Source organism: Phascolarctos cinereus, unplaced genomic scaffold (assembly GCF_003287225.1).
Source record: "Phascolarctos cinereus isolate Bilbo 61053 unplaced genomic scaffold, phaCin_HiC Scaffold_5;HRSCAF=322, whole genome shotgun sequence".
NCBI classification, from domain to species: domain Eukaryota; kingdom Metazoa; phylum Chordata; class Mammalia; order Diprotodontia; family Phascolarctidae; genus Phascolarctos; species Phascolarctos cinereus.
In genome coordinates this window covers 110,792,114-110,815,300 of record NW_027555958.1, presented here as the reverse complement: position 1 = coordinate 110,815,300, position 23,187 = coordinate 110,792,114, and the positions used below count along the sequence as shown (strand labels likewise).

General features: G+C 40.6%; 1 protein-coding gene across 4 annotated transcripts in view; it reads left to right on the top strand.

Annotated features, from left to right (window-relative positions):
- Nucleotides 1-19,870, top strand: part of AIG1 (androgen induced 1) — a 349,985-nt gene extending 330,115 nt beyond the window's left edge. For all 4 annotated transcript variants that reach the window (XM_020972493.2, XM_020972491.2, XM_078155100.1 and 1 more), the window contains 2 exons: nt 13,586-13,749; nt 19,206-19,870. In XM_020972493.2, coding sequence (XP_020828152.1) covers nt 13,586-13,749; nt 19,206-19,221 — 180 coding nt within the window. In that variant the 3' untranslated portion in view covers nt 19,222-19,870. The remainder of the gene's footprint in view (nt 1-13,585; nt 13,750-19,205) is intronic.
- Nucleotides 19,871-23,187: the final 3,317 nt, after the last annotated feature.

Genomic DNA, 23,187 nt, shown 5'->3' with positions numbered 1-23,187 from the left:
TGGACTGCTGTATTGTGGGAAGACTATAAGTGTTAGGTCAGTGTGTATACTAGGATTTAAACACAGTTATGAACACAATTGCATTGAGAAAGAGGGAATGGCATTTCTCTCGCAAGGCTCTTTGTGGCAGAAGCAGGACACAGCTTCAAAAAGTTATGTTAAAGGAGTATCAACAAGATAAAGAAAGGGGGTAGGGGAGTTCAGAATTGACCTGAGAGTAAGGCTGAAAGTTGGAGGGCTGCAGGGTGTAGTGAGCTAAAGGAACATGAGAATGAGTTGGAAGGATGTATAATAATTAATAATAATAACAGCTAACATTTTTATGGGGCCTGCTGTGTGCCAGGTACTTTGCTAAATGCTTTATAAATATTATCTCAGTTGACCTTCGTATCAACCCTGGGAGATAGGTGCCATAATTATACCCATTTTTACAGATGAAGAAACTGAGACAGACATAAAATTATAAGAGTTATATACAGTTATAAATTCAAGAGGTTAAGTGATTTCCCCAAGGTCAAACTTCTAGTAAGTGTCTGAGGCTGGATTTGAACTCATCTTCCTGATTCCAAGCCTGCTGCTCTGTCCATTGCACCACCAAGGTGCCCCTAATTCTAGAAAATGCCTTTTAGAATTTAACTAGAAGACCGAATAGGTTTTTAACAAAGGTTTGTAGAATGAATGAATGGGACCCCTTGTCAAGAATTGTGACCAGACGTCAAGGACAGAAGTGAAGTCAGAAATATAAATTCGGGGTAGAGAAAAGCAAGATACGGATTAAGAGATGTAAGTAAAATCAAGGGGCCAAAATCAACAGGGCTGGAGACTGGAGAAGTACATAGTTAAATAAATTTAGGACAATGGGGACCAGCCTTTGGATGGTAGCCTCAGAATGGGGGAATTGTGAAAGCCAGAAGGACGAAAGAGCCTCTTCCCTACGGCACCGCTGTTCCCATAGCTACCCCAGGGCTGTAGCAGTAAGTAAGATTTCTGGTTGGTGTGTGGAAGGAGGGAAGGGTATTATGCTGGGTTACAAAGTACAACTTTTTTTTCTTATTAGTTTGTTTGTTTGTTTGTTTCCATTTTGCAAATTGAAAAGATCTCTTAGAATTGTAAGATATTCTACTTTCCCAGCTCAGTATCTTTTACTCTGAAGGTCAGTCAGTTAATAAGCCATTATAAATTGCTTACTATGTCACCGTGCTGGAGGTGCAAAGAAAAGAGTTTGTGTTTGTGTTTGTTGTTGTTGTTTCTTTTTTTTTTAAACGCTGCCTCTAAGCGGCATACATTCTAATTAGGGAGTTGTTATTCTTGAGCCATTTCAGTCATGTCTGACTCTTCATGACCACAGTTGGGGTTTTCTTGGTAAAGTTACTAGTTTGCTGTTTTCTTCTCCATCTCATTTTACAGATGAGGAACTGAGGCAGACAGGGTTAAGTGACTTGCCCAAGGTCACATAGCTGGTAAATGTCTCAGGCCACATTTGAACTTAGGTCCTCCTGATTCCAAGACCAATGCTCTACTATTCACTGTGCCACCTAACTAATAAGGTATATGTAAGATTTATTCAGAGTAGATGAAGGCAATGTGAAAAAAGGAAGGCATTCATAGTTGTGGGGACTATGAAAGGCCTCCTGCCTAAGGTAGAATTTGGGTAGAATCTTTTTTTTTTTTGGTTGGGCAGTGGGGTTAAGTGACTTGCCCAGGGTCACACAGCTAGTAACTGTTATGTGTCTGAGACCAGATTTGAACTCAGGTCCTCTTGAATCCATGGCCAATGCTCTATCCACTGTGCCACCTAGCTGCCCCTGGATTTGGGTAGAAGCTTTTTTTTGGGGGGGAGGGGTGTCAGGCAGTTGGGGTTAAGTGAGTTGCCCAGGGTCACACAGCTAGTAAGTGTCAAATATGTGCTTGTTCTGAGGTCGGATTTGAACTCAGGTCCTCCTGACTTCAGGGCTGGTGCTCTATCCACTGCGCCACCTAGCTGTGCCCAATTTGGGTAGAATCTTAAAGAAAGCCAGGGAAACTAAGAAGCAGTGGGTGTGGAAGCAGAACAATGGCAAGAGCAGCTAGGTGGCACAGTGGATAGAGTGCCGGGCCCAGAGTCAGGAAGACTTCTCTTCCCGAGTTCAAAGCTGGCCTCAGACATTTAGTAACTTGTGACCCAGGGTGAGGCACTTAATCCTGTTTGCATTGTTCCTCATGTGTAAAATGAACTGGAGAATGACATGGCAAACCACTCCAGTGTCTTTGCCAAGAAAACCCCCAAAAGGAGTCACTGAGAGTCAGACATGACTGAACAACAATACCAGAAAGTAAAAGGAGTGACCATCTTCATGTGCAGCTGAGGTAGAGCAGAGGAATTGTTCGTGGGAGTGGAACGGGCTGAGGATTTTGGACATTAGGTTTTCGAAGCAGTATCAGCAAATATGTTAAAGTCCCCTAGTGTGAAAGCAGGAGGGAGGAAGGAGAAAAAGATGGCACTGAAAAAAGTAAAGTCATACACTGAATTCCTTGAGGAACAAAGAAGAAAATCCTGGTCATCTCTAGATCACAGCCACCAAGATCTGAATTTGGTGATAACTTTGTATCATACAAACCACATAGGAGGAGAGGTTGCTTGGTGAAGATGGTCAAATGAGAATCTGGAAGTGGCGTTGGGGAGCAAGGAGTACTCCAACTCGCTCATGATGTCATATATAAAAAAGAAAGTGTGGCCAGCACTGGAAAAGGTAGTGAGGGAAAGAGCCATACCTCAGTGACGGGCAAAAGGTGGAATCGGTAAGAGATAAAGAAGCTAAAGATGAAAGGAAATATTATTAATTATAGAGCAGGCATTTCAGAAGGTGCTGTAGAAGGAAGCAAATCTGGAGTAGGGCACTGTGGGGAGGAAGTAAAGACTGGGCTGGAGATGCATGGTGGAGGATGGTGAGCAGGTTTGTTCATCAACAGGCAGGGTTTCCAGATCTTTGAGACGGGCGAGTATAAGGGAGCAGGGGTATGCCAACAATTGAACCATGAGTCCAAGCAGACTATCAGTGGTCAGAGAAAAGTTTATTGAGACAGCTCGGGAGATTTAGACTGTTTGAAGTCCTCCCTTGAAGTTCATCCTCCTAGGAGATGGAGATGTTGTGTCCTGTGAGACCCAAGGAGCCTGCCTGCAGGACGTTATGGAGGGATGGCCACCCAATTAAGAGACCCTGGTAATTTGCTTGTACTGGAAATGACCATGGGAGGCAGGAGACAGAAGAGGTATATAGGTTATAGGGTAGCCTGATGTTAGAGAAGGTCCTGGGGCAGGGCCCCACTAAGGAAGGAGGCAGACAGTGACAGGTATACACACACACACACACACACACACACTCTCTCTCTCTCTTTCTCTCTCTCTCTCTCTCTCTCTCTCTCTCTCTCTCTCTCTCTCTCTCTCTCTCTCTCTCTCTCTCTCTCTCTCTCTCTCTCTCTCTCTGTCTTTCTCTCCAATTCCCCTTGCATGTCTCCTGGTGTTGTAAACAGCTTTGGCTCAGAGCCTCACAAGAAAAAGTATGTGTGGCCTGTCAGTCAAGGACAAGCCCCAAGCCTAAGAAGCTTTTTAGAAGGAGTTTTATTGTCATTTCGGCAGAGAGAACCAGACAAAGGTGTGGCTCATGTTCACATTATATAGAATTTCAACAAGGGTTTAAAGACAAGCAGTTGGGTGACCATCACATAGCAGTTAGGCAGTTTCCAGAAAAAGGGCAGTTCTTAGGTGAGGTTGTCTAGTGGACCCAAAATAAGACATGGGTAATTGAACCCAAAACAGGTGGACTCAAGACCTGGATGTACCCAAAACATTCCTTGCAGCCATCCCTGGCTTCCCTGGAGGGTCACTGAAGTCAGTGTGACATCCTAGGTTTCAACACTATCTGGTGTCATAAAGCTAGATTCAAACAATATAATAATCAATAAAATTTTCCAAACAATATAATGAAGTACTTTCCCACAGTTCAAAGGGTTAAACTCACGACTTTTGTTTGCTGGAAATCCTTTTCTGAGTCCGTAACTGGCATTTGTTTTGATTCAAGGTGCCCTGGTGCTGCTTCTTCCTTTGAATGGCCTTCTCTCTCCATCTTTCTCTGTGTGTGTGTGTGTGTGTGTGTGTGTGTGTGTGTGTGTGTGTGTGTGTGTGTGTGTGTATCTGTTCCTGGTTGATTACATGTCATTATTTAGTGAAACTCTGTGGAACCACAATGGATCTGTCATCTCATTGATGAGAATACTCCCTCCAGCAATGCAGATTGCAACCCATGCTATGTTCTCTTATCCATGTCCCCACATAAATCAACTATAGGGGGGCTTCCCAGTACACTAGGGGCCTTTCTTAGATTTCTCTGTCTTCCTAAGTGGCTATAGACAAGACACTTAGCCTCTCTCCTCTCCTTGACACTCTCTTCTCTCCAGATTTTCATACTACTCTCCTCCTACCTATCTTATGACTCCTTCTCAGTCCCTTTTGCTGGATCTTTATCTGAGTGTCCCTTAGGATTCTGTCATGGGCCCTCTTCTCTTCTCCCTACTTTGCTTGGTGAAGTAGATAGCTTCCATGGATTCAGTTATCATCTCTATGCTGATGGTTCTCAGATCTACTTACCCTACTCTCTCTGCTGACCTCTAGTCTCACACAGCCAACAACTTATTAGACACCTCAAACTAGGTGTCCTGTAGACATCTTAAACTCAACATGGATAAAACTAGACTCATTATCTTAGCCCTCCAAACCTTCTCCTCTTTCTAACTTACCTATTACTGTTGAGGGCGCCACCATCCTCCCAGTCCCCCAGGCTCACAACCTAAGTGTTATTCTGGACACCTTACTCTCTCTTACTCTCCATGTCCGATCTGCTGATAAGGCCTGTCAGTCATACCTTTGTAAAATATCTCATATATTCTCCCTTCTCTCCTCTGACCCTGTCGCCACCTGGTGCGTGCCCTCATCACCTCATGCTTGGACTACTGATATAGGCTGCCGATTGATCTCCCTGCCACAAGTCTCTCCCCGTGCCCAGTTCACTTCCACTCAGTTGCCAAAGTGATCTGAAATCACAGGTTTGACCATGTTACCTTCCTACTCAGTAAGCTCCAATGGATGTGTAGCACCTCAAAGATCAAAACTAAAATCCTGCTTGACATTCAAAGTCCTTCATAATTTCCCCACCACCACCACCCTCTTTCAGACTTTTTGCACCTTATATCTACTCCCATGTATTCTGTAATTCAGCCTCTTTGCTGCTCTGCAAATAAGATATTTCATTTCACTGCACCCCATGCCTGGAATGCCCTCTCACTTCATCTCTGCCTCTTGGATCCCTTCAAGTTCTAGCTAAAATCTCATCTTCTACAGGAAGCCTTTCCTGATCCCCCTTGATTCTAGTACTTTCCCCGTCAGTATCTTGTTTGCACATAGTTGTTTACATGTCGTCTCCCACGTTAGACCATGAGCTCCTTGAGACCAGAAACTATCTTTTGCCTTCCTTTGTTTCCCCCCTAGCCACTTCCTTAGAACATTGACTGGCATATAATAGGTGCTTAATAAATGTTTATTCACTGACTAACTCTCTGAGCCTCAGTTTCCTCATCAATAAAATGATTGAATTGATCTAGATGACCTCTAAGGTCTCTTCCAGATCAAATTCTCTGATCCTCTTGACATCATATTGATACCATTGAATGGCAACATACTCAGTGAAGTATAAATACTATTTAATAATATTAGCTTATATGTAGTGGTGTTCTTTTTCACATGCATTGGTCTCCTTTGCATCTCACAAAAATCCTTTGAGGGAGATGAAAGTATCATTTATATCCATTTTGCAGATGAAAAACCTGAGGCTTAGGAGAGGTTGAATTACCTACCTAAAGAGGTTTGTCAGTGGTATAGCTGGGACTGAAACCCAGATTTTCCAAGTCTAACAATGCACTTTTTACTCCAACATTCTGTCTCTTGTTAATATAGCAATCTTGCCTGTTGGCATCTATACACAATAGGAAGAAGAGCCAATGAACCACAGGAAGAATAAGAAGTGTTCGTTTTTATAAAGGAAAATGTAGGTTGAGTTATTTAAGATACAAATAACTATTCTCCTCCCTCCATCCCCACCACACACATATAAATACACACGGTCTCTGCCTATAGAGATCCTGCACAGGTTACCACCTCCTCCAGGGAGCCTACCTGGAATTGCCTTCCTCTTATTCTGAAATAAACTCTTGCTCTCAGATCTCTCACTGCACTTTGATTATACAGTACCTCTCCTATGGATTCATTCTCTCCTAGTTGGCCTAGCTGTCATCTCCCCAACTTGATTCTAAGATTTTTGATGGCCTTGTCTATCATGATGTCTTACCTAGCATCTAGCACAGTGCCTTACTTGAACATTGTAGCAGCTTGACAAATGCTGGTTGAATTAAATTGAATTGAAATTAAAAGTCATCATGAGGACAGGTAAATTATGAAACTGGAAAGTCCACCTCAGTCCCTGAAAAACCAGTTTAGACTCATGCTGGAATGCATTTAAAGAGAACATTCTGCCTTGACAAGAGACTGAATGAGACGATGAGTGTCCCTCTCTGGATCTCTGATTTAGTAGAATCGTGAAGAAAACACTTTTCCTCAATTAGAGAATTAATGCCCTCTAGAATGTGACTCTGAGCATGTAGTAGGACCCCCAATTCCATTTTTGTTTTGATATTTCTATATCCAGGGGCTTCCTTTGAAAACAGCTGGAGTCAGACTTGGACTTAGGTTCTAGGCCAGCTCTTTACCAATTAGCTTGTTGATTTTAAGTCATTACATTTCTGGGCCTCAGTTTCCTCCTGAGTACAGTAAAGGGATTGGACTAGGAAGTCTCTACATTCCCGTGCCATTGTAACAATCTGTCAGCCCATAGAATTCATTCAGGGAGGCATATTAAGTTTGCCATTTTCCCCAAGGATGGGTGGAAAGAATTATGACTTTGAAAGCATTTTGTTTTTGTATAGGATGGCAGATTTTGAGGGGAAAAAAAAGAATTAGAGCTGGAGGGTGGGGTAGAGGGAGAAGGGAGTTTCTAATGTATTTGGGCTATCTTCCATGGAAATGCTAAAAACGTTTTCAGTGACCTGAAATACTTGTGTTCATTAAACACTTTCTTTAGTATTAATATATAAAAACATGCATTGCAAGAAAAAACGGCTTTCTGTCACTGATCTATGGATGACCTGTACCCTTCCACTCCCTCCCCCACCAGCTCAGCACTGCCTCAGATTGGATTGCTGCATGGCGGTATTTGCCAGTGGGTTGGAGCAATGAATTCTCTGGCACCACCATCCATGTCACTAAGAAGAACCCTGAGGCAGTTTGGTTTGGTACAACCTCCCCCGAGATTTCATGTCTAGTCACAGGGTGCAATGGAGGCAGCTGTCATAGCAGATCCCTCAAACTACAGAAGAATCAGAGATTTGGGGAGAAGGGGATAGAGAATGAACTAGCTTCCATAAAATTCAAGTCAACAGACATGTCATTAGGCATTATGCTAGGTAACAGGGATAGAGGGGAAAAAAAACCCAAAACACAAAAATTGTCCTTGTTCTTGAGAAGCTTCTGTTTTATTGGAAACAAATGCTCTAGAAATAGTCAAGACCTCTTCCAAATTACCATCTTCCCCAAGGCTAAGTAATTATAACAACAAAAATAACAACAATAATAGCAGCTAGTATTCATATAGAGGTTTGCAAAGTGCTTTTGTTATCTCATTTGATCACAACACTAGGAGGTACAGATGCTATTATTATCATCTCCATTTTACAGATGAAGAAACTAAGGCAGACAGGAGTTAAGTGACTTGCCTAAGATCACACAGCTAATTAGTATCTGAGGTCGAATTTGAACTCATGTCTTCCTGACCAGTGCCCATGTTCTAGCTAGTATATACTATCTAGCTGGGATAGTGGCCACAAAGTAGAGCTATGTGCTAATTCTTAAGTAATAGACTACTGGTGGTATAATGGAAAATACATTGTAATTGGAGTCGAAGGACCTGAGTTCAAATCCCAGCTCTGCTACTTACTACAAGTATGACCATGGACGGAACTCTTAATCTCTCTTGGCCTTGGCTTCTTCCTCTATAAAATGAAGAGGCTAGACTAAGGTGACTTCTAAGGACCCTTCTACCTCTAAAACTATGATTCTATGAGATTTGTATTTCTTCTGTCCTTGTGAAATGTTTTCACTTGGAGAAGTTTTACTGATAAACCACTGAATTGTCTTGATTTCTCAGACTTCATCTTAAAACTTCACCAAAGGTAAGAGTTTGGAGCTCAGATTAGGAAAATCAACAGACCCAGAGAAAGGGAGGCACCATATTTATGCTTCATTACTATTTGAATAGCTACCTGCAGATCCCAATAACCAATGAAATTCTTAAGTGGTAGTCGGAAAGGCCAAGATCTTGCTGAGGACAACAGAGAGAAAGTTCTTCTCCTTTACATTTCATGGACAGAAAACAGGATTTTCTAATGGACAAACAACTCTTAATTATATGTGCTGATGATGGTGTGAAGAGACAGCCTAATGTGCCTGGTAGTCAAGAAGGCTTGGGTTCAGGCCATGTCAGCTCTGACACATCCTGGCCGTGTGACCCTAGCAAGGCACCTTACTTTACCTCTGAGTGCCCCAGGTACCTCCAAAGCTATAAGTTGCAAAGAAGGTTCTGATTTGGACTACTGGAGGAATTAAATCACAGATCTAGGTCTCCTCCATCCCCCAAAAATGAGTCATGTTATTCATAGACAAAGATAATCTAGAAATTGTTAATATTTGGTTTTAGAGTATATTATTTTCTCACCACTGAATTTAGTGCTTTTCCAAGGTTAATGCAGTATACATTATTAATAATATAATACATTTACATTGCATGTTATGGGTATAACATACATTATTTGATTTGACCCTTACAATCCTCATGTTAGGCAGACAATCTGCCTTCTTACACATATGTTTTTATCATCATAGAAGAAAACTGAGGCTCAAAGAATTAAACTTTCTTTGTCCAATGTTATACATATAGTTATGGGCTGAGCCAGGCTTCTGTGTGAACTGGCTCTAAGTCCTTGCCCTTCCCATTAGTCCCTAATGCCTCTCTTATATTACAATGGACATGTTTTGTTGTGGTGGTTGTTGTTGTATAGTATTCCCCAGTCTCTCAGTGCTTTGCACATACTAAGTGCTTAAACAAGGCTTATTGGAATAGTAATTGAATATTTTCTCAGCACAGACAATCCGGTGAGGAATGGCATCCGAAACCCAGCCAAGGATTCCAGATTCACAACAATATAGTAATTATAATAATATAATAGTTTAATCAATGCATAATCCTTATATAGATCATCAAAATCCCACCAGGTTAATTTACAGAACAATCCAAATGCGGAAAGGACAGCCTTCATTGATAAATGCATTTCAGCAAAGATTAAATTACTGAAGTTTTAATGCAAGGCCAAGCTTCTGAATGTCTGTAGTTGAGACAGATTAACCATAAAGGTTAACCGTAAAGGTAAAAACTGATGATAGCATTCATTTCTGTTGGGAAGGTATGATAAATTGTCAAGCTAGGTGGTGCGGTGGTTAGAGGACTGGGACTGAAGTCCTAAAAATTTTAGTTCATATCTGGCCTCAGGCATTTACCAGCTATGTGACCCTGAACAGGTCGCTGGACCTCTGTCTGCATGTTTCCTCATCTGTAAAATAGGGATAATAGTAGCACCTACCTCCCAAGGTTGTTGTGAGGATAAAATGAAATAATATTTGTAAAGCACTTTGCAAACCATAAAACTCTATACAAATGCTAGCTATTGTCATTGTCATTCAATATCAGCTATGAAATGAAAGCTTTCTAGCCCCCAGAAAGTAGGTGCTGATATAGCACCCACTTGACCTTATCAGCTGGTCCAATATTTTGCTGGAAGCCAACTCAGTAACTTCTGAGCAAATCACCATTACTGAAAACTACAAAAGAGAGGACCACTATATAGGGAAGGAAAGCAGAATAAGAGTAATTATCAATGTGAGAACTAATTAGCAACTACGGTTTTTATTGCGCCCAGATTGCCAAACTCAGGAACTTCTATAGCCAGTGAAACTTTTATGTATATAAGCTAATTAGTAAAAATGACTCACAATGTGAAAAACCCTAAATCTTTGTACTATCCATCAGGAAATTAACAAGCCACTTGACAACTGCCCAGCTAATTGCATTAGTTTAGCTAAAGTTACATAGACAAAGATCTCCCACAATCCAGTGGAATCAGGGCATGGCGTTTGTGAATACTAATGGTTTGCTTCTTTAATAAAGCTGTGGTCAGGAGCATGCAAGGCACAGCTTGACCTATCACGCCTTCTCCAATGCCCACCTCCCATTTGTCCAGATCCTTCTGCCGTGTTTGCATACTACAACAAATTAGATCAAGCTGCCCAAGCAGGATTTCTCCAGCCTTTAAGGAGAGGTTCCCCTGGTGTGCCTTCAGTACTCTATTTATTTTTTTTGTTGTTGCAGTTATAGAGTGTGTTCCATAGGTATCATTAAAACAAAGGGCAAGCAAGCCTTCCAAACGATGGTACTTTATTGATGTAAAACCATGGGCCTGCTCCAGAACTCACTTTGTACCACAGTGCCCTTTGGCACGCAGATCAAGATGATGGGATCCTGGCTATATCTGGGAAGGCTGTTAAGTTTTTTTAGATAAGTGGCTCAGCATGTAGTAACTTACAGGACCCTAGAGCAAGAGTTGTTAACCTGAGGTCCTCAGATTGATTTCAGAGCATCAGCAAATGAGGCAGCTAGGTGATATAGTGGGTAGAGCACCAGACATGGCATCAGGAGGACCCGAATTCAAATACAGTCTCAGACACTTGACACTTACTAGCTGTGTGACCCTGGGCAAAGTCACAATTCTATTGCCTAGAAAAAAGAAAAAAAAAAGAGGATCAGCAAACTTGGATAGGGTAAAAAAAATTGTGTATTTTATTCAAATGATTAGTTTCCTATATATTTAATAATTAGTAATCCTGTGTTTTTTATTTTAAAAAAATAACTGTCCAAAGAAGGTGACATAACACCAAATAACGGTTAATTACCCCTGCCATAGAGGATTTAATTAAAGGATGTTTTTCCTTGGCTGATGGGGTTATACCATTATTCCAAATAATATTGGAATCAGTAACTAGGAGGAGTAGTCCTCATCTCTCTTTTTTTTTTTTTTTGGCTAGGCAGTGGGGTCAAATGACTTGCCCAGGGTCACACACAGTAGTAAGTGTCAAGTGTCTGAAGCTGGATTTGAACTCAGGTCCTCCTGACTCCAGAGCCAGTGCTCTAGCCACTGTGCCACCTAGCTGCCCCTAGTTTTTATCTTTCAAATGTAACTTAGTAAATACTTTGACACTGCTTAATAAATATTTAACAGTTTAACTCATTCATTTGCCATCAGCCATAAAGCAGGCACTGCGCTAAATACTGAGGATGTAAAGAAAGATAAAACAGAAATGACCCCTGCCTTCAAGGAACTTGCATTCTGCTGTGGAATATACACAGATGAGTAGATACAAAATAATGCCAGGGAGCGCGTCAGGAAATGCTTCTTGTAGGAAGTGGTCCCTGAGCTCTCTCTTGAAGGAAGCCGGGACTTCCAAGTGGCAGAGGTGAGACGGATGAACATTCCAGATGTGGGCCCGGCCTTGCAAAGGCACAGAGAGAAGAAATGAAACATCATAAGCGAGGACAAACCTATTTTGGAAATAGCTACTATCAGATATTAAATAGCAGTCCAAAACTTCTTACATCTTCTTATATCAGACTACCTGATTAAATATTAGAAAACTGTGAAGGCTGTTGCTGTTGATGAACGTGTGCAGCCTAAATAGCCTGAAGACATAACATGATATGGCAGAAAGAACGCTGATCTCGAGTCAGAAAACCTACATTCAAATCCTTATTCTGCTATTTACTGGCTTGTGTGACCTGATACCGTTTAATTCAATTGAAAAACATTTAAGTGCATGTGTGTGTATGTATATCTACATACACATTTGTGTATATATGTATCTGTACACATTTATATGTATACACACATACACACACACACACACACACACACGGATATGTTAGGTAAATAAATAAATATAATGCAAGATAGATCACAGCTGGAGCCAAGGAGGATCTCTAAGAAAATCTGAATAGGGAGAGAGGCCCTCTTGTGGCCTTATCCATAAGAACAGTGGGCTGAGCTAGAAATCTTCAAGGTCCCTTCCAGGACTAAATCCCTTGAATTTATAAATTATAATCTCAAATGGGGAATGTGGAGACTAGTGGATTGAGATAAAACAATTGTAACCCTCATAAAGCAAAACTGGCAATCATAAGCTCTTGCATTCAGATCATAAGGGATCTTAGAACTCATCAAGTCTTAGCCTTTTTGTGGGTATCATGGACCCCTTTCCAGAATCATGTTTTTAAATGCATAAAATAAAATACCTGAATTTGCAAAGAGAAAATGATTATATTGAAAGATAATTATAAAAAAAATTTTTTTTAATGAGCTCACAGATATCAAGTTAAGAACCGCTGATGTAGCCTAACTTTTATTTTGCAAGTGAGGTCAATGAGGTTCAGAGAAGTTAAGCAATTTGCCCAAAGTCACACAGATAAGAGATGTTAGGACTGAAATCTCAACCTATGTCCTTCATCTCTGGCACTCTCTCCACCTTATCATGATGACTGGGCTTAGTTAGTTCTGCATTTACTAGTTAAGGGAGGCACCAGTGCATACATAGCACATAGGAAACTGACCTTGCAGTCTGGAAGACCTGGGTTCAAGTCCTAGTTCTTTCACATCCTTCTTTTGTGAAGCTGCATCTCTCACAGCTCTAAGTGATAGAACAGTTGCCCAGTGTAGGGTGCAAGTAATTTCCTCACCAGGAGTTCCCTGTGCCAGTGAAGTCACAGGTTCCAGTGATTGTCCTCCATTTACACCCTTTTCAGAATCACGAACTGGCATAAATTCAGAAAGCCTCACTTCAGGAGAACTGTCACAGAAGCCAAGGGTTTTATCTCAACCACAGATGAATAGAATGTACTTGGCTGGTGCCTGTGTTGTCTTAATGTGTAAAGACTAGATTAAGTAGCCTCTATAATAACAAAAATATAATAATTCCATTAAACCCAACACTGCTTGGAGTCGCTCCTGGGTGGCAGAGGCTAACTTAGCTTGAGACTTGCAGCCTGGGGAGAGAATGGGGTTAAGTGGTGCATAATGGGGATGAAATCAGCTTTGAAACTGCCATGAAAATGTTTTGCATGATTTCACACGTATAATTGATATCATTTTGCTTGCTTTCTCAGTGGGTGGGAGGGAGAGAACTTGGAACTCAAAATTTAAAAAGAAAAGAATATTAAAAATAGATAAATAATAAATTAGAAAAATAAAAGCTAAAACAGAAGAAAATGGTGGGGGGGGGAAGGAAAAAAAAGAAACTGCCATGACAGCAACTCCTGGATTTTTCTCCTTTCTGATTCCATTTCAGGGTGTGTTGGGTGCATCATGTAACAGGGATTTGGGTGTACCCTCTCTTGGAACACATTGGCCCAGGAGCCAAAATAACCTTCTTTGGGATCGCAACCATTTTAATGAACCTTTTGTACCTGCTGGGAGAAGTTCTCAACAACTATATCTGGGATACTCAGAAGAGTAAGTATTATTTAGGGGAGCATTAAGCAACAGAACTTGCTTTCTGAAAGAATAACGTGGCCAAAGACTGAAGTAGAATTCCGCTGCTGATTATTTCTTCCTTCATCATTAAATAATAAAATAAAATAAAACAAATCCTCCAGCGAATTAAATGTCTTCCAGGGTGCATGCAATTGCCTATGAATAGTGTTTAATTTTTATAACTACCAACCCTAATTTAAGAGCTGCTGGCAATTGCCTGAAAGGTTTACTACTCACTTGATGTTACTAGGTATTAGCCATTAAAAACTAGCAGGAAAGAAGCTTCAGCCTATTGATGGGGGTGTGATTTGCAGAGTGTGAGGTATTAAAGGGAAAGGCTGTTTGGTGTGATCCTTTGAATTTCTTTTCTTTTTTTTTTTTTGAACTGGCATAAGGTCTACCCTAGTCAGAATGGTTATTTGCTCTGACAAAGCCATTCCACTTAATACCTAAGCCCTCATTATTGTAGTCTTTACCCAACCATTTATTTAGGTAACACAACTCTCTATGAGGCTTTACTGTCCTACCAGAAGTACAAGGGATGCAAAACCACAATGTTGCTTGGATGTTATCACTGAAACGTCAACTTCGGTGGCAGTCATACCTACCTGGCTTTTAAATGTGGTGATGACGGTCATGGGGCATTCCTACACTACACCAAAGGTGTCATTAACCTGAGGTTTGGTGTCCCTTTTGTTTCTATTTATAGCATGCTTCCTGACTTGGTAAGGCATATATGCCCTTAGCCAAGCTGCCCAGACTATCCCAAGGCTACACAGAATGATGTAAAAATTGGAAGATGGAAAAAGCAGCAGCACAGATTCTTGCCAGTTTCAGTCCACAATGAATTAACATCCAACAGCAAGATTTGCTTTTAAATCTGTTTTGGGCTTGTTTGGCGGCAGCGGTGGTGGTTTTTGTTGTTGTTTTTAACCAAAATACTAAACCCTGAAGATCTCTGGACTTCATCCAGGGAGAAGCTTAGGGGTACCTTAGAGCTAGGATACTGCAAGTGGACTTTGGGTCCTAGCATTGTATGCAAAAAGGCATAAGCCAGGATTATATAGCTCAGGGACCTTTGCAAGTTTCTCTTGCCTTGGTTCTTTTTAGTCTCACTACTAAATAGTCTACTAGACACCATGCAGGAGCTTAAGTTAGGTGGTCTATAATGTAGAACCTAGTGGTAGAATCAGGGCTTAAAAAATAATCCTAAACCAGGATAATAGATTTAGAATGGGAAAGGACTGCAGAGCTCATCTAGTCTAACCCCTTCATTTTAGAGCTGAAGAAACAGAGACCTGGAATGGTTAGGTGACTTGCCCAAGGTCATAGGTACAGTCTTTAAGAGAAGTAAGGTTTGAACACAGTCCTCTGAGGCCAAATCTAGCGTTCTTTTCACTATACTGCACTGATACTGACTAATTATTTGACCTGAGGTAAGTGATTTAATAGTTGTTCCTTTTGTAAAATGGGACTAATAGCCCCCAATTTACTTAACAGGATATTTTGAGAATGGAACGAAAGTACACAGGTAAAATTTGTAGAGCTTCCTAGGAAAAAGGCAAGATTTGGTTTTAAAGCAATCAGATCAACTTTCTGTTATTTAGAGACTGCCTGTGAACCCTTTGTTCCTCTTCTGCTTGATGCTGCCAGCCCTCTAGCTACATCTGAGGGTATGATCCAGTTCAAACTGGGGAGCTGGTTGTTAAATTTTCAGTGACTATACCTCAGAAGTCAGCAAATGCTACAAATAAGGGTTGATTTTGTTATTGTTGTTGATTGTCTAGACTTAAGAAAGTGATGGAGAAAATGTTAATAAGGCAGATTAAAATTAAAAGTGTGACATGCATTTTTTTTTGGAGAGCTGGTTGTTAAATATTTACCAGTACAACCTTGTTTCTACCACAACGTAAAATTGTGAAGTTATAGAATCTTTGAAGAAGACATGGAATTTATTTTAGGATTATGAACTTAGAGTTGGAAGGTACCTTAGAGATGATCCATTTCTACCCTTTCATTTTACTTAAAGGGACAAAACTGATGCCAAGAGAGATGTTTTCCAATGTTTACATCATTCTGCCCAGCCCTTGGACAGTCTGGGCAGCTTGGCTTAAGAGCGTGTGCCTTCCCAGGTGGGGAGGCGTGCTATAAATAGAAGCAAAAGGGACATCAAAGCCCAGGTTAAAGGACAGCCTTTGGTGAAGCGTGGGATTGCCCAGTGATGGTCACCATCACATTTAAATGCTAGGTGGGTGTGATCGCCACCAAAGCCGACCTTTCAGAGACAACACCCAAGCAACCTCGTTTCTGCACCCCTCATGTTTCTGGTAGGATAGTGAAGCCCTACTGAAGGTTATCCCAAGGTTGTCTAAGGTCACAACCAGAGCTGGGATTGGAACCCAGTTCCTCTGACACCAGATCCAGCCCTGTTTACCACACTGCGTCTAGTTTAACCCCAGATGTTGTAAGTGAGGGCAATCAGACCTAAAGTGGTCTAGTGATTCACCCAAGGTCAATTACTTACTGAGTTCCAGATCCAGATGACCTGACTCCCAGTCCATTGCTTTTTCCACCACACCATCAACATCTCAGCAGGGTGACTGTTTTTGGTTTGGTTTGGTTTGCTTTGGTTTTTCTTGAAAAGTTGGAACAGAATTAAATCAGAAAAATAGGCTAATCCAACGTGAAACATAAACAAGATGTACTTAATAAATGGACACTAAAAATGGCATTTAAAACATTTTATTAAAAATCCAACCTGAGATGACTTTGTTGAGTTTTGTGTGGATGTGTGTGTTTGTGTGGCCGTGTATGTGCATATGTATGAATGCTTTGACTAAGTTCATCTATACTTGAGGCCAAGTAAACCTTCCCTTGCACCTACAGAGGCTTTTCAAGGTGGTTAGACTCATATGAGGTAAGACTTGTTCTGTACAGAAAAATCAGAAATCCAGCTCTGGTGGAGCAAGGAAAAAGGCCCCACAGGCACCAGGCATGTAGAATCAGGCATGCCACAGCAGAACCATACTCACTGCAGTTTCTCCCATCTCCACCCCTTTCATACTCCCAGTTATGTCCCCAACCAGGCTTATGCCTCCCAAGAAAGGCAGAATTGTGGCAGCCAAGAAGGAGGCTTTGCAGAGAGTGAAGGAGTGATTGACAATCCTCCTGCCCCTTTCTCTTCCCCTTTATAGATAAGATATGGAGGGCTTCCCTCCATAGGTTTATGATAGGCTTTTCTGCCTATGGGGTAAAGTCAGGTTCATTGTTCCTCAAAAAAAACCCCAAACAACCTTATAGCCTCCTGTTTTGGTTTTTTCCACTCCATCCTAAGTTGCCAAACCATAGTAGGTGGGGAACGGTCTGCCCTTTCTTTGGGTCAGTGAAACACCCCCTGCCCTCCTCCCCTAGATTTGAAGATTCCAACATTGGTGCCAAATAACTCCATCTGCAATCGAATACTTTGGAGGAAAGAGCCTTTAGAAAAAAAAATACTGCTCCAGTTAGCTCCTGGAAAGGGTCCCAAAGGAAGAATGGAATGCAAGGCTGGCTTGGGAGCGATCCCCTGAGTCAAGGGTGCTGTTTTGGAGTTGAATCTTTGTTGTGTGTTTTTTTCAACTTCTGCCCATGGCTACCTCATGAATTGGCCACACCCATCACTATATTTAAAGTTCTGGCAACATCTAGAGAATTTTTCACCTCCAAATGGGATCTTACATGAAGATCCCAACTTCTGCATCTGGATGTTCTACTTGATATGCCTTCTGGCAAAGGTGTTAAGACAGCTATCCGCAGGGTCTTAGAAATACAAAAAAAAAAAAAAAAAGAAACAATAAACATACAAGAATTTCTTTCCTCTCACACCCAGCCCAGGACCGACATACTACTCATGCTGCCCGATTGCAGGGGAGGAGGCCAGGGATATGGGATTCTTGATCCCCTTCATGACTTAAGTCCTATCTTTATGTTCCATCTTGAAGGAGAATTTAGTTACTCTTTCTCAACATCCCTAGCTTTGCCTTCTTACCATCTTGTGTATTACTTCATATCTCCTTTCTTGCCACCTCCACCCACCCATCCCCACCTCATCCCCCACCTGGACTCCCGCACTGTTAGGCCATAGAAGGAATACTAGATTGGGAATCAGACTACCTGGGTTCGAATACTGGCAGAACTTGGAGTGCTGAATTTAGAGTCCAGTGTTAGATCTGCCACTTGTATCTGTGAGACCTAGAGTCTGCCACTTCATACCTGTGAACCTCAGTTTCCTTATCCTCTAAGGTCCTCCCTAGTTCTAAATCTACAATCTACCAGGAATTTCCCTCCACAGCTGTCTCAGAAACCTCCAAAAGAGTTTATTTTTATTTTTGGTTTTTTGGTTTGTTGCTGTTGTTGTTTTAAACAGCAACCTGCGAGCTATTTGGCACCAGGGTACCTAGGAGAAAAGGAAATGACAATTAGGGAGCATTTGCCAGATTGTGACAATAATTCCTTGCTCAAGAACAAGCATGTGAATGATTTGAACATTTTTATGACCAGGAAAATTAAACATATTCCCCAATTCAAACTCCTTTCAACACCGATAACAAGTGATGAGGCTTGGGAATCGCAGACAAGTCCCCCAGGAGGAAAACTACTAATTCTCCCTGTATTATATTAGAGAAGGGGCATTAGTTTAAAAGAGTACATGTGTATAGAGAAAGAAGCAATTTAGGAAGGCAGAGGCTTCTCTGAGAAAAAAAGAGAGCAATATTTGGGTAGGTTTTTTTTTTAAGTCCAAAGACTTTCCTTGCCTAGGAACAATAAAATAAAGCCTAAGAGAAGCCTATTCTGAAAAGTCATGGGATGCATCTCCCATTGCTACAAGGCAATCTGTTTTGCATTTCTGTAAACACCTCACTGCTCAAGAGCTAGCTTGAGGTTCCCTCTCCCTGAAGCAGTAGGAGTCAGGGTGTGCCATGGGATGCAGAGCCCTGCCTGATTCAAGAAAAGGGTGGGGAGGGAGGTCACTGAGTTAATTTTGGGAGAACTACTGACATCAGCACGGCAGATGGCTTTTCCTTTCCCTCCATGCATAGAGAAAAATGAAGAAAAGGAATTGAGAGAGAGAGATAACAATAGCTCACAGTGAGACAGTATTTTCTGGCTTACAATGTACATACATCATTTTATGTGATCTTCACAGCAACCTTGTGAGGTAAAGAGGAAAGGTATTATTTTCTTTTTTTGATAGATGAAGAGACTGAGTGTGAAGTGACTTGTCTGGCGTCACACAAGCAATAAATGGGAAAACCAAGACCTGAACTCAAACTCTCTGGACCCTAAACCAGTGTTCTGCTCACCATAACATACTGCCTCCTAATGCTTATTGCCAAACCCTTATTTTATCTTACTGTTAAAAAAAAAACCCAAAACATTTTTGCCTATATTTCTAGGTATGGAAGAATGTAAAGAGAGACCTAAATCGGAATAAGATTGAAGTCCAGCATGAAGAATTGGGTTGTGTCTCCCATGAACATCCTTCCCCTCCCCTACATCCTCCAACAGACATTGGCGCAGCTGAGGAAGTTCTAGGAAAGAAGGCAGGGACCTCTGCCTCCAAAGTGATAAATGTATTTTTAGGTAAACAGAATGGAAGCATGCCCTTCATTTGGAAATTCACTTCATTCATTGTGTATTGAAGGCTTCTTTATTCAGAACCAATATCACAAATACTGTTTCTTAATTCTTTTTAAAAAAAAAGTGTAAATTTATGTAATTGTTGCTTCATTTAACCTGGGAAGAATGCACGTTCCATTTCGGTTTCTTGTTGCAGTAGAGGAAACAGTATGTTCTAAGACAATGACTAATGCTTTCAATCTTAAAGTTGGTTGTAATGATCTACTGAGAAGTCTCCATGTAAACTTGAAAGGAAAACATCCCAAGCAAACTCTGGTTTGAGGTTTCCTATTGCATTAATGTCACCGAAAATAGCAGTTGCCTCAAATAGGCAGTGTGTTAGTAATAATTACATCCATTCAGTCAGGCCCTCATTGGCATTGGACATGTGCAATTTGCCCTACATGCAAAATGTAACATGAATAAAGATTCAGTGGTCCTACTTTGGTTTCTGCATGGTGTTTTTCCCCTGTCTTCACTGATGATCCCATTTTCATTTGGTTTCTACTGCCTCAAAGACACATACTTTCTGAGTCTGGATCTTTTCTCCATAAAGAAAAAAAATTAAGTCATTTATTGCATTGGAGGAGGAAAAAGACTTTATATTCCAAGACTTGGATTCCCAGTGATTTTTTGATATTCATTTTAACTTATCTTAGGTATAATGACATATTCATGACTTTATTGGTGTAATATTCTTTCTACTAGTACAAATTATAACCCCTACACATTTTCTAACCTGTGTAGGTCTTCTCATTGTCTTTTCATCAATGCACTATAGGGGGATCCAGCCAGTGTACTGGAGGAACCTCCTCCAGTTTTGTTATTTCAGTGTTTTGTGGGTCTGTCCATCTGTTATCCATCACTTTGGGCCTTTGGCTGGTCTACTTCCTTTCTAATCATACTTACACTTGATGATGTCTTCTCTGCCAATCCCTTCAAGAAACTGTTATCACATATCTACTACATGCAAGGCACTGTGCTGAATACTGGAGATAAATAACACAGCCCTTCCCTTGAAGAATTTATCATCTTTGGGGTAGAGACAAGTAAGATAAGTACACTCATAACTCTAATACAAGTTAGACTTCAGTGGATATATAGGACAGTTGAAACAGAATAGCCTGAGAAATTTGAAAAGGGAAGGATTACTTCTAGCTGGGCAGGAAAGAAAAAAAAAACTTTATGGAAGAGATGGCCTCTGAGTTGGACCTTGAAGGAAGATGAGAATTTCCTTCAAGGATTTCATTTAGAGTCAGAAAATAATACTGTATGAAATAATTTTGTCACTGACTGTTCATGCTGATGAAGAGGAGAAGAATCATAGATTATTTTAAAATAATTTCTCCTTCACCTAAAGTACTCTAAGACACTAGGTCGCATAAAACACTCAACCCCTTTATCTTGCTTTTCTTAGTTTAGCTCATTTCTGCTGTCCTCAGCCTAGGACTCAGGTAGGCCTAGGAGAAAAGTTGCCAAGCTACTGCAGATAATCCATTTGTAGATTCCTGAGAAGTAGTAGTTCATATTTATATAAAGCTTTAAAAATTACAAAGTGCCTTTCTAACAATAACCCTATTAGATAACTAGTCAAGTATTATTGTTCCTATTTTACTGATGAGAAAACTGATGTTTGAGAGAGTTTAAAAGACTTGCTTGTGGTCACATAGCTAGGAAGTGTCAGAGCCAGGAACTGATCCTGTCTATTTTTACTCAGAGTTCAATGTACTTTCCAGTACATCACATAGCTTGCTGCATATAGGCATAACTTACAATATACCTATCTGATTTTAGTATTAAAATTTTAGCATTTTCAAGTCCAAATTTGTTCAGAAAGTCTTCCAATATGACCTATACAATTCATTGTACACCTTGACCTCAGAAGAATTCAAGTTGATAGTTACTCAAAACACAGTGTGATTGTGTTACTCAAAGTCATATGTGATTAGAATGAGTAGCCTCATATGTATTATTACTATTTGCCTTCAAAAAGTGGCATAGGGGACTTCTTGCCAAGATGGCTGCCTGAGTTGCAGCCAAACCACCCAGCTCACATTAACTACTCCAGCAAAACCCTGAAACTCACGCCAAGCTTAATGATCAAGAAACCCAGTGAGAAATTTCAAGTGGCTTCTTCCACCCCAGAACTACATAAAAAGTCAGCCAGAATCAATATGAAAAGGGGCTCTTCTACCAAACCAGCATCAGTGCAGAATAGTCTCCCAGCATGACCCAGAGTTGGGACATGTGCAATGCTCATGGCCAGAGGCAGCAAGAGTGGAGGGCTCCCCTGAAAAAAGTCCCAGGGTAGGGACCTTTCTAACTTGACTGTATTTTCCACAAGGACTTCATGGCTACCCAGAAATGAAGCAAGAGATAAAAATTAGAAGAATAGAAGAATGAGTAGCTTAGGGGGGAAAATGCTAAACCTTGCCCAAGAAATGGCTTCCTTGAATAGACTAAATAGAAATCAATGACTCCATTAGATAGCAAGAAATATTATATCAAAATCAAAAAGTAGAAAATATGGAAGAAAATGTAAGATATTTGATATAAAAAAGTAATTGACCTAAAAATCAGGTCAAGGAATTATAATTTAAGAATTATTAGACTCCCTGAAAATCATTTGTTTAAAAGCTTTGATACAATGTTTCAAGAAATAAATGAAAATTCCCCAGATATATTAGAGCTAGTCACTTTAGAGAGATTCCTTTCCTCCTGAAAGGAATCTCAAAAGGATATGTCCAAAAAGTGTCATAGCCAAAATCCAGAGCTACCATTTTGAAAGAAAAATTTCTGCAAGTATCCAGAAGAAAGCTGTTCAAATACTGAAAAACTGGAGTTGAGATCACACAAGACTCATTACTATCTTACTAAAAAATAAGAGGTGATCTTAGAATACAGTATTCCAAAAGGCAAAAGACATGAGTTTACAACCAAGAATAAGTTACCCTTCAAAGCTGAATATAATCCAGTAGGGGGGGAAAATAGATCTTTAATGGAATAAAGGACTCTTAAGAATTTGTGATGAAAATATTGTTGCTGAGTAAGAACTCTGAAATACAAATACAGGAGTCCAGAAGACCAATTTACCAGTAAAGGTAGATATATTAGAGCAATTGGAAGGAACTTTATGATAATGTAATGCTACCATTCTGACAGTAAGGGGGGGGGGGAAAGTGTCCCTTCAGAACTTCCTATTTCTCATACTTGGCGTATGTGAGGATAATATACAATCATAGTAGAAAGGGGAAGTTAATAAGCATTTATTAAGCATCTACTCTGTGCCAGAAATTGTGCTAAGCACTCTACAAATATTATCTCATTTGATTATCACAATAACCCTGGGAGGTAGGTGTTGTTACTGAGGCAAAATGAGGGTGACTTGCCTTCTGTCACGTAGTAAGTGTCTAAGGTTCGATTTGAAGTGTGAGAGGAGTAGCAGATGATCCTGAAATGGACAAAGAAGGACCAAACAGGTAAACACACATTTTGTATTTATGTTGATGTACTACACATTACTGTACATCAGACTCAGCAGGGAAACAAGTAACAAGAGGGAGCGGGGGGGATGTCAAGGATGATCCTAAAAAGCGTCATCCTAGAAAAAGAGTGGTCACAAGCAAAATAAACTTCCTGGTAGTGAAAGAGATAGTAAAAGGAGGAGGGGGAGAAAAATAAAGAAGCAGTATCCAACAGGGTGGGATGACTTAGATTTTCTCTTAGACAATTGGCAAATGGCTGAATAAATTGTGGTGC